The sequence below is a fragment of the Typopeltis vanoorti genome, chromosome 18, assembly GCF_054136105.1.
Source record: "Typopeltis vanoorti isolate ZY-2024b chromosome 18, IOZ_Tvanoo_1.0, whole genome shotgun sequence".
Lineage (NCBI taxonomy): Eukaryota > Metazoa > Arthropoda > Arachnida > Uropygi > Thelyphonidae > Typopeltis > Typopeltis vanoorti.
The window spans coordinates 94,846,386-94,858,391 of record NC_143566.1 but is presented as its reverse complement, the minus strand read 5'-3'; the positions used below and the strand labels follow the sequence as shown (position 1 = coordinate 94,858,391).

General features: G+C 36.9%; 1 protein-coding gene across 1 annotated transcript; it reads right to left on the bottom strand.

Moving 5' to 3' along the window:
- Positions 1–6,173: 6,173 nt before the first annotated feature.
- Positions 6,174–6,539, bottom strand: LOC150096957 (histone H2A-like). Its single transcript, XM_090407812.1, has one exon. It carries the CDS (start codon positions 6,537–6,539, stop codon positions 6,174–6,176), a length of 366 nt encoding a protein of 121 aa, XP_090263938.1.
- Between the last annotated feature and the right edge of the window lie 5,467 nt (positions 6,540–12,006).

Here is a 12,006-nt window from a genome sequence, read left to right as displayed (position 1 = left end):
GGACGCACTTTTCCCAACGATAGATCAATTTATTAATACTAGTACAGTACTGAAGTCCGTGCCCACACCCAGTAACCAACATCGCACCGCCTAATGAATGAACTTTTTCACCTTTAATGACATGCCTTCTGGAAAGGGGTTTCTTGAGGAGGACGAACAAATCTGATAAAGTCTGAAGGTGCTAATTCCGGGCTGTAGGGTAGGGGAAATGTGGCAAAATTTCCCAAGGAATCGAGTGCAACCACTCACTAGTGGTATGTAGTAGCGTTGTCGTGCATCAAAATCACGCCGCATGTCATGAGTCCGAGTCGTTTGCGTCGAATTTGGTCGTTGGCCTTTTTTTTTTTTTTTTTCCAAAGACAGAATAAAGCAGTGCACTGATTGTTCCTCTCTTTGGCAAGAAGTCCACCAACAGAACGCCTTGGTCATTCCAGAACACTGTGGCCATGAGTTTTTGGACAGTGGGCAAAGGTTTGAATTTCTTGCACACTGGAAATTGTAGATGTTTTGAGGTCATGGAGTCTTGTTTGCTCTCTGGAGTAAAGACATGAACCCACATTTCGTCTCCTGTATCGCAAGAGATTTTCCAGACATTTCCATGCGTGTTGCCTTGTGCTCCTCTGAGAACTGTTGGGGCACCTAGCGGGAGCACACCTTTCAAAAGTCAGGGATATCGTGAACAATTTCGTAAACATTGCAGTTACTCAAGTTCAATCACGTGTGCAATTTCACACAGTCTCGGTCTCTGGTCTTCAACAACGATGCCCTTAATGAGCGAAATGTCTTCTGTCTTTCTCGATGAAGGCCTATCCGTCCGATGTCTTCAATATCACCACGGCCTGCTTTAAATTCATTACACCAAAAACATGCTTCTTTGGCATCACCTTCTCGCCATGCACAGCAATCAGTTTACAGTGAATGTCACTTTGTGAAGACCCTTTTGCTTGAGAAAAAGAAAACAAAAAACGAATAACAACGTAGACCTGTTTTGGACCCCACTCATATGGCAGTCGCTGTGAAGCGACAGTAACATCACACTGCATTGGCGGACTTTTTGAATGTTATTAACGAATTTATCTATCCATCGTGTTTTATCCCATTCCCTTAAACCATTATTAAGAAAAAATGTTACCTTAATTTTCAGAAACCCCTCGTACCTTTTTTTTTTCTTAAAGTTTTTCTTTTTAGATCCATACTTATTCAATTAATTTCCACTTAAAGGGATACCCGTAGCTGCCTATAAGGCGATGCCGTTCGTTGGAAAAACTTGGAATAACAGCGTTTTTGTCTGAGGGTACTATATGTTTCTTTAATAAAATAATATAAACATAGTACAATATCCACATGTTGACTATCAATGCAAATAATTTTCACAGCACTGTGTTGAGCAATAGTTCGTGATGTATTTTCGAAAAATAATAAATAAGTTCAGTCTTTTGTTTTTCAGGATAGTAATGGCCAAAGCACATTAGACACTGCCTTATCAAAATGTCGGGACTCATTACCTCTCGCGAAAAGTCCGAAGATTCCATAGAAGTGTCGAATAATAATAAATCCATTATATATTATTTCGCTGGTCCTCAACAACGATTCCCGTCTTGCTCGATGAAAAAATATTATCACAGGATAATATTTTTTCATCGAGCAAGGATATCGGAAGTGTGACTGCAAATCTAAATGCTTCACATGAATCTGTGCGTGCCGTAAAAATAATTTACTATGCAATTATTCAATACAATGCCATCAATCGCTAAGTTGTACTAATAAATAACTAATCGAAATTGTCAGAAGGAAGCCTGCAAAACTATAAAAATATATAGTAATTTCAATTTTGAATTTGTTTTCGTTTTTAAATATGTCCACTTTATTTAATTATTTATTTTTCACGTTTATAATATTTATTTATTATTCTCATCACATATACATAATATTTATAAATATGCAATTCAAGTATACTATCAACATTTTCTGTTGGTTTTGACCTTTATTTTGGGCGGATTATTTTTTTATAGACAAATAAAAATATTTTCCTTATATATACAAATAGAGTAAAATACATTATCAGATAAAATAAGGTAGTGAGTTTTTACAATATTTTATTTATTTTCAATGTGTAATCAAAGGCCGTAGCCATACTGGTGACTATAAAATTAAATTTGTGCGATACAGTCACTGCATAATCCAGTGACTGTATCTATGAAGACTCACATAACATGAAAGTCTTCATAGATACAGTCAATGAAGACTCACATAACATGAAAATATATTAGAATCATAATTGGACATGGTATATAAGTTATAGCGATCTCTTATGATATACGTTTAAAATAAAGGTCAACATTATTTAGTTTCATGAGGTAGCAATCTTTTTCTGAAAGCACATTCTAAGGTTACTTTTTTGAGGGAGGGGATTGTTTCTAGGTATTCAAAGAATTTATGAGAGGATACTACCAACAAGTTCCAGTCACGTAAACCATAGTCTACGTTATATACCGAAAAACTTACAATGTTCTTTCTTACGTATAATATTATTATTATGTGACGCCTCCATGGAGTTCAAAGACTTCCAACTACTAACCGCGCTCAAACTTGCTTAACTTTTTGCGTGAGCCACTAGTAGTAGAGGCTCTACCAATCGCCCAACCTTTGCTGGCGTACAACAATAAGGATGGAGTTTCTGTAATTGCAAAATATTATGAATGCCAAACAGATCGTTGGTTGAATGTGCGAAGTCAGTAATGGCTATAGCTCAATTATTCTATTTTGTATTCGTATCAAAGCAAGTGGATTGTAGTAATCAACACTCCAACAGGCGATATCATATTGCAATGAGGAATTTATTGATTAATAAAAATAATATAAGCATGTTAAGAATGCTGCATTTACAAATATTTTAAGATAATAATATATTCTGTTAATTACGAACCTCAATTTATTTTTTGTTAAAATAAATTTGTAAATGCAGTAATTAAAAATAATAAAATTTATTTTATAAATTCGTAGATAAAAATAATATTTCTTTGTTAAAAATGAACTCCCACATCACATTTATATGTGATGTGGGAGTTCCATTTCAAATTGATATCGATATGGAGGCCCAAATACTTGATTGCTTTTGTGTTTTTAACAAAGCAGTTTTGTGGAGATATCACTACTTTTTTTTTTTTTTCAGGCCGTTTTATGGTTATATTGTGGTCTAGCTTATCTGTTAATGTGAAGTACATATATTTGGTTTTATAGGTATTAATTTTAAGACCATTACTAAACCACTTATTTAGTTTCAGCATATCATAGTTAATCCGATTTTCTAGATCCTCAAGGGTCGTTTCGGTGTACTAATACCAATCATCAGCGAACGATATCATTTTGTCCAAAAGTTTGTATTTACACAGATCATTAACATATATTAAAATAAGATAGGTCCTAGTCCCGAACCTTACGGAATACCGTATTTTATTATTTTTGTTGCGTTATTGAATGTGTCATAGCTGGTATATTGTTTTCTATTATTCAGATAGGATTTGAACCATTCTTTTAGTAATTCCTCTAATGCCGTATCTAGACAATTTCAGTAGTAGTAAAAGGTCATGATGAACACACGCCTTAGATATATCAAGAAAAACGGCTGCTATATACATTCATTTATTTATTCCACTATATAAACTTTTATGTTCGACGTTTTTAACGGTGTTCAATCCGGGTCTAAACCCGTATTGAATTTATTATTTTATTTATTTATTAAATAATTAAATTAAATAAAATAATCAAGTAAATTAAAGCTATTAAATAATTATTATTTAAGTTATTTAATCATTTTTATGAGGATTTCAATAACCTTTGATACGGTGGATAGTATAAGGTATTGGTCTGTAATTTCTAATTTTATTTCTATCTCCTTTAAATAAATAGAGGAATAACTTTTTTAAATCCGAATACTACACTCTTTATAGTTCACCCACACTTTGTAGAGCTGCGCTTAGCTTGGTGCCAAGAATAGTCGATTCATGGTCAAGGGGAGAAAGAAATGAAGGACGTACGAATTGGTCGCCAACACGCGAAATCACGTGCTTTATAGATAAAATTTCCCAACTGTTATACAAGCAAAATAGTTACCACTTTAAAAACTATTACAATGATCATAAAAGAAGTTAATTTTCCGACGTGTAATAATAATAAACAACTCATCCCAGAAGACGGATTGATTACCCTATTATCGGAATGGATTCTCCTTTTTGTGACATGCGCAGAGGTGTCGAGGGATCTCGAATCTGTGGGCGTACTGTACCTCATCTTAATTGACTGCGTATAGATACATGGGATTCTTAAAATGAGCTTTTAAATAATATATGGTTCCCAATGATTTTTTTTTTTTAAATTTCATTGATCTATTTTGCTTAGTTGTGTAAATCACGGTTGCTAGAGCAGATAATGGACGGGGGGGGGAGAATTGTCATCAGATCAAGGCATAATTGCTACTTTTAAAAAAATATTACGTTAAGCACACTTTTCAATTTATATTGGATAAACTAGAAAATTAATCATTAACGATAACTAACGTTTGGAAAAAAATTTCTATTTCGGATTGTTTAAATCATGTTGTATCTGCTATCGCTGAAATAAGACCACAAACTTTAAATGCCTGCTGGAAAGCAGTTTGGCCTGGATGTGTTGCAACCATGTAAACGTCTACATTATCAGCTGAAATCATTACTTTGGCACAGGAAATTGGTGGAGAAAGTTTTGATAAATTTAGCCAGAATGATGTAGACGAATTGCTTGTGGATAATGCCTTAAGTGATGATGATATTATTTGATATCGATTAAATTAGATATAATCGAAGATCCAGAAAAGGATAGTTAAACAGAAGAATAACCTACAAAGATAATAAGCCGAAAGTCTATTTTTTTCGGCTTTGAAACTATGGATATCGATGGATTTCGACCCGTGTTTCGTACCCGGCTATAAAATAAAACGGGATTTAACATCTCCCTCTTAATTAGAAGAATAACCTGTTCCCTTCACTGCAAATATAATTCGAGAAGGTCTTGAATTGTGCAATAAATTGGAAAATCGTTTTCTTGTTAATGACAAATTCTGAACGAGCCTTTAAATTCCAACGTGAGCTGAAGAACCGCATGTCTGGATATCGCGAGCTGTATAAAAAATTAGTAAAATCATCATCGCAAAGTTTAATCACTGATTACATTGTCAGAAGCAAAAAATTAGCATAGAAGGAGGGTGAAGCTAATTCTGTTTGTGAAGAACCATTGCCTTTACCATACAGATCTGATGCGCTGACTATCTCTTCTGGTGATGAAAGTGATTTTGCACCAGTTCGAAAACGATACCATTTGCAAACTGGTGCAAACGTACAGAATTATCGTCGCAAACTATTAGTTTGCGACGATAATTCTGTACGAAACTAATAGCGACGATAATTCTGATGACAATGTTTTTTATGCGGTTTTAGAAAAGTATGGAATGTATCCCTAATTTTTCAACCTAAGTTAGGTCTTTTTTGTGCGATTTTTTATATGCGTTTTTTTGTGGAACGTATCTACCGCATGGAAAGAAACCCGACTGTATAACAAAGCTATAAAAGTATAACTTTGTTAATTTTCGCTTTAATTATTTCATCTGGTTGGACATCATATCTTGATATTATTAAAGGAGAGGGTGTGTTTATCTTTGCTTACAAAATATTGCCCACTTCAAATGCAAGGTATTGTGCATCCAGAAGGGGAAAAGGCCCCCCCCCCCCAAAGAAAAAACACTAGAAATTTTTTCAAAAATCTTTTCCTAATTAAAATTCATTTTTTTATTTATATTGTGTCGTGTCTTCTATTTCTATATCTATACTACTTATGAATTAGCGATCGCTGCCGATGCTCAGTCATATGTCGTATTCGATGCGTATTCTCAAGTCGGGCCTCCCCCAAGATTAAATCCTAAGTGCGCTACTGGTGCACAGTAAGAAGAATTACGTTTACATTTGAAATTTTCGTGTAGCTTCATGTTAAAAAAAAACTAAAGAATGTTAAGTTACTAAAATTGTGAAAATTAGCGAGTGTTGTATGTGTGTAATAAGACAGTGATAGTAAAGTACGATCAGGCTCCCTTTATCAGTATTTGATTGGCCCTTAAAAGGGCCGGCAGTTTGCCAGGGAAGTCTTTAAGAATTTTTTTCCGTCTTCTTTGGAAGCAGAGAAGCCTGAATGTGTGGTAGGACTCCTCCTTCAGCTATTGTTACACCACGTAACAATTTGTTTAGCTCTTCATCGTTACGAATAGCTAGTTGGAGATGTCGAGGAACAATTCTGCTTTTCTTGTTATCCCGAGCGGCATTTCCTGCAAGTTCTAATATTTCAGCTGTTAAATATTCCATCACAGCGGCCAGATACACCGGAGCACCAGCACCTACACGCTCGGCATAGTTACCCTTACGTAAGAGACGATGAATACGACCCACTGGAAATTGAATGCCTGCACGACTGGAGCGTGTCCTGCTCTTTCCTTTAACTTTTCCTCGACTAGACATTTGTTTGGCTAAGAATACAATCAAATCCTGGAGAGGGAAAAAACGATTATTACGCTTTTTGATAACCTGATAACCTGATTTGGCTAGATGGATTACAGTCCCGTGGACTTCGATCCCTTAATCTGTATGAGTAGTCATGAATTAAGTGTTAGCGAGCACCTGGCTCACCCTATTTAGGGTTGTATGGAGGTACCAGAATCGATAAGCAAAGCAGCTTTCGGGCGCTTGTGTTTCCACCTATCGTGTTCGTCATAATTTGATGACTCTTGAATGAGTTGATTTGGATGAACAGCTGCTTTGGCAAAATAAGCAGTAGCACTGTTATGGAGGAAAGTGGGAATATCTAGAATATCGGCATCTCGATGTAAGAGAGTATTTCGGACAAACCACGGAGCGTTGAAGATCATACGGAGGCACTTGTTTTGTATAACTTGTAGCTTGTTGATGTTTGTGGGGGAAGTGTGCCCCCAGGCTGGTGATCCGTAAGTTAACGATGGTCTGATAATTGTTTTGTAGATCCGTAGTTTGTTATCAGTGCTGACTTGACTTCTTCTATTGAGGAGAGAGTAGAGTTGTGCAATTGCAGAGTTTGCTTTTTTGCATGCATAAACTATGTGGGAATTAAAGTTTAAACGGTTATCTAGTTGAATGCCCAGATATTTGGTGCTAGATCTCCATGGGATGGCTGTGTTAAAAAGTTTAACTTCTCCAACATGAGATGCTTGTCTTCTTGTGAAAAGAATGGCAGTGCTTTTATCGGCATTTACAGATATTCTCCATTTTTTGAACCAGTCTTCTAAATTTGTTGCTGCAGTTTGTAATCGCTGAGTAGCTATATTAGGCCTGAGAGATCTGCTAAGAATAGCCATATCATCCGCATAACTAGCTATAGTGGTTAGTGATGTGCTAGGAACATCAGAAACAAAGATGTTAAAAAGCAGCGGTGAGAGCAGCGAGCCTTGAGGGACACCAGCAGTGATTTTTTTCAGTGAGGATCTGATTCCACGCAACTTAACCTGAATTTTACGGTCCTGTAGAAAGGAGTTAATAATTTTGGTAAGATAAAGAGGGATGTTGGCTGCAATTAATTTGTAGATGAGACCTTTGTGCCAGACTGTATCGAAAGCTTTTGCAACATCTAAAAAGATAGCTCCTGTGTGCTGTTTCCAGTTAAAGCCTGTAGTGATGAACTCAGTCAGTCTGTGAATTTGATGTGTAGTGCTATGTCCAGTACGGAAACCAAATTGTTCTTTCGGAATGATGTTATTTTTAATCACCTCCTCATTAAGTCGGTTGAGAATGACTCTTTCTGCTATTTTTCCTAGGCATGATAGAAGACTGATGGGTCTATAGCTCTGTGGCATCTGAGGCGCTTTACCAGGCTTGAGAATAAGGAAAATATCGGCTTGTTTCCATCTTGAGGGGAAATAATTAATTCTCAGAATTGCATTGATAATCGCTACTAAATGCATGACAGCTTTGTGTGGGAGGGCCTTGATTGTTTTGTTGGTAATTTCGTCTGGACCAGGGGCTTTTTTGTTTTTGAGCTTCTTGATGATTGAATAGACTTCTTTAGGTGAGGTGGGGCAGATATTTTTATAGCTACAAGGTCTCCGAAGCACAGAGCGTACCTTACGGTGTATTTTTTCTATGAAGACTAGATCCGCTTGTGCATAATTAGGACGGCACTGAAGTTGGAGGGATTGAACGAGTGCTTCTGCTTTTTCGTCATCTCTGTAAACAAGACCACTTTCTCCGTGAATGGGCTGGATGTTAGAGCGATCTGTACGGAGAGCTTTAGTCAACTTCCACAGAGAATTATCTTCGGTTTTGAGAGAACAGAGTTTTCTTTCCCATTGCTGGTTTCTGTGATCTTTTAGAGCGTAACGGACGAGGTTGGACGCTCTGTTTAGTTCCTGACGGTCTTGCGGAGATAGCGTGTTGTGATAGCGGCGTCTGAGCCTATTTTTGTTCCTTATCAGAGCAAGGATTTCTGCAGGAAGTAAGTTTACTTGAGCTGGGGTAGAAGTAGAGCAAGCTGCGGATAAGCCAGCCTGTATTTTAGATTCAAGATTGTTGACTGCCGCGTCGATTTCTTCACGGGTGGAAATAGTCGGTACTGAGTCTATAATAGTGTTCATTTTAGTCTTGAATTTTGCAAAGTTTGTGTGGGATTGGCTGGGAATGAGCTCAGGTTCCTCCCCTAGACTTAAGAGTACTGGATTATGATCTGAGCTTAGCTCGTCAACTACTTGAAGTCGGAATTGATGAGAAATATTGTTAAAAATAGCAATATCCAAAACATCAGGTCTGCCGGTCGCTCCGTAATGTGTTGGCTCAATCGGGCCTGCAATAACGATATTTCTCTGCAAGGCAAAGTTGTAGAGGATCATTCCGTTGTTGTTACAGCTTTTGCTGTTCCATAAAGGATGCTTGGAATTGAGGTCTCCTGCTACTATTACTGCTTCATTTGTATCCACTAGCTGAGAGAGATCAGAGGGGAGTAGAGGTTTGCCAGGGGGGTTGTATACAGAGTACATCTTTAAGCTGCCTGCATTGTTGGTAAGAATTTCTATGCCTGTCACCTCGAGGTTAGATGTAGTAATCTTCTTAATCTCATTATAGCGAATGTTTCTTCTGACAAAGATGGCAGTGCCGCCACCTCTGGCATTTAGTCTGTCATTTCTAAGTAACGAGTAGTTTCTGAGTTTGGGATTATCGCAGGGACGTAGGTGCGTCTCGTTAATGAGGAGAATATCAATTTGCAAATGATCTGTAAGCTCCTGTAATTCCAAAATTTTGCTGTTTAGACCGTTTGCATTCCAGAATATTATCTGCATAGAATTTGATGTTAAAGCCGGGTTAGTCATTAATCATGGAGAAGATGGCTTGAGTATTCCTAAGGAATTTGCTGGTGTCGGCCTGGCTTGGATTTGTTTTGCTGAAGGCCATTAGCATCTCCCCAAGTGAGGCAGCGAGTATTGCTGAGGAATTTTGACAGCTAGTTGCAGGGAGTACCTTAATGTTACTCGAGGAAACCACAGAAGCATATGATTTATCTGGTGTGACTTTTTGCACTTGGATTTCAGGCACAGATCTCACAATATTTTTCTGAGTGGGCTGGGTTAATTCCTGTCTAGGCTTTTGAAGGTTTGATGGGTGGAGAGAACAACCCTTGTAGTTTGCAGGATGTGGGCCACTGCAGTTCGCACATTTAGCAGGTGTGGTCTTTGGCTTGACGCAAGTGTGCGAGGAATGTTTGCCACCGCACTTCACACACTTGTAGTCTGCTCTGCATAACATTTGCGCATGCCCAAATTTTTGGCAGCGATGGCATTGACCAGCCGATGCCTTTCTTCGTAGTGGCTCGGTCTTGATGACCAAGTTGCAGACTATTTTAAGATCATAAATTTCCCTCTGGTCTTTACTGATCTCTACTAAGACCAGAGGCATGGGGCGCTTGTCTGCGCGATACATTCGCGAAATCTTGACTGGCTCCAAGCCTTGTAATCTGAGGTCAGTAGCTATTTCTTCTGTTGTTATATTTTCTACTAATCCTCTGATCACTACCTTGAGGTTCTTTTCACTTTTAAGTTGGTAAGTATGGTAGGGAATTTTATGATCGTCCATAAGTCTGGTGAGCTGGCGGTAGTCCGTTGTTCCTTCGGGCTGTATGCGTACTCCGTCATCTGTGTTTTTGGCTGACGAGAACTTTATGTTACTTTTCTTCATCGTCTCTGCGAGTAACGACCATTTTTCCTTCGATCGCAGGACTACTGGTGGGATCCGCTCTTTGGACTGTGTCGGTATATTTATCTCCGTGCTTGCACTAGATTGTGCTGATGTGTCCATTTCAGGTGCAGATTCAGGTTCTGCAGCAAGAGACCCTTTCTTTCTCTTCTTTCTGCTGACTTCTTGGTAATCCTTAGAATCTGTTTCTGCAGCGGAGGAATTGACGCTGTCATGTGTGAGGCTAGGAGAATTTTCGGAGGTTTGAGGGTCTTCTGTCTCGACCTCCATAATCTGATGAACTTCTATCTTTCCTGGCCATTTGGTGTGTAGGATGTTACCAATTTGCCGAAAGATAGCTAGAAGTTCTTTGAAGGAGAGATCTTCATATGGTGAATCCATAATCTAGACTTGATGTGGGGGAAGGACCTGCCTTGTCCCTTCAACACTGAGTGCTGCACAGGGCTGGGAACAGTAGAGGGTCTGGAAAATGTTTTTGAAGATAAAATAAATAAAATAAAAGTCTTACCTGCTCTGATGATCGAGCACGCTGTTGATGCATCAAATAATCACAAAACAAAACTTAACTTCACTCTTTAAAAACAAAAATTAGCTTCACTGCTGTAATACTACCAAAGATCTAATCGGGGTCATAATTGGCCTCCGCAATCAGATCTATTACGCTTTTTTTTCCTGAACCCCTACTTTTATGCGATGCCCGAGTTTCTAATGGCCATTACTATTAATCAATCAGAGAGCTACTTTTCCCAGCACATGGTATACTGTCTTGCTTATTGGCTCTTGCTTATTACAACTACAGCCAATTGTATTTTGTTTGTTTGTTTGATTGCTGCAGTAGGAATTGTATTTCCTCGTAATCCTGCCGTTCTTCATATTCTTAGTATTTAAATAAGACGCCTCTGGAAATTAACTCTTTCGATGACGTCATTTTCAGCTTTAAGAAATCCTCTCTTTGTGCTTGAATAATTCACTAAAATGAAACACGCATTTTTTTTTTTTCGCAAAAATAATAAACAATAAAAATATGTTCCTGTTTATTCTGAGCAATAAACGTTGCAGTGTTATTTGAATTTAATCGCAATTACACAATATAACAGTATTTTTAATTTTAAGTTTGATAATAATATTCAAGCATAGTTTCTCATTGCAAACTTTCTGCTTATTATTGTGTCTAATATCACAAACAGAATGAAATCTCGATTTTGGAAATAAATATAAACTTCTCTCTCTTTCTCGATGAGTTTTTGACTCCAGGAGAGTTAATATATATATATATATATATATATATATATATTAAAAGATTTGAATGACTAGAACCGAGATTTAAGTAAAAAGTTTTAAATATTAAAACACTACTAGTTTCAGCTTATAACAGCCTTCAATCAAAAAACAGTCTTGTAATCAGTCTACCTTAATATATTAATTTTAATATATATATATTAAAATTAATATGTTATTTTAATATATTAAGGTAGACTGTTTATTGATTGAATGCTGTTACAAGCCGAAACTAGTAGTTTTTAATATTAAAACCTTTTAACTTAAATCTCGGTTCTAGTCATTCAAATCTTAAAAAAAAAAAAAAAAAAAAAAGATATATATATATATATGTGTGTGTGTGTAACATGAAAATATAAGTGTATACAATCTGAGTTCATTAATGTGTACATTATAAGAAAGAAATAGAATTTCTGTGCAATTATTATATTTCGGGAAA

Coding starts and splice junctions, on each gene's coding strand:
- LOC150096957 (XM_090407812.1), bottom strand. CDS start 6,539: ATGTCTAGTCGAGGAAAAGTTAAAGGAAAGAGCAGGACACGCTCCAGT.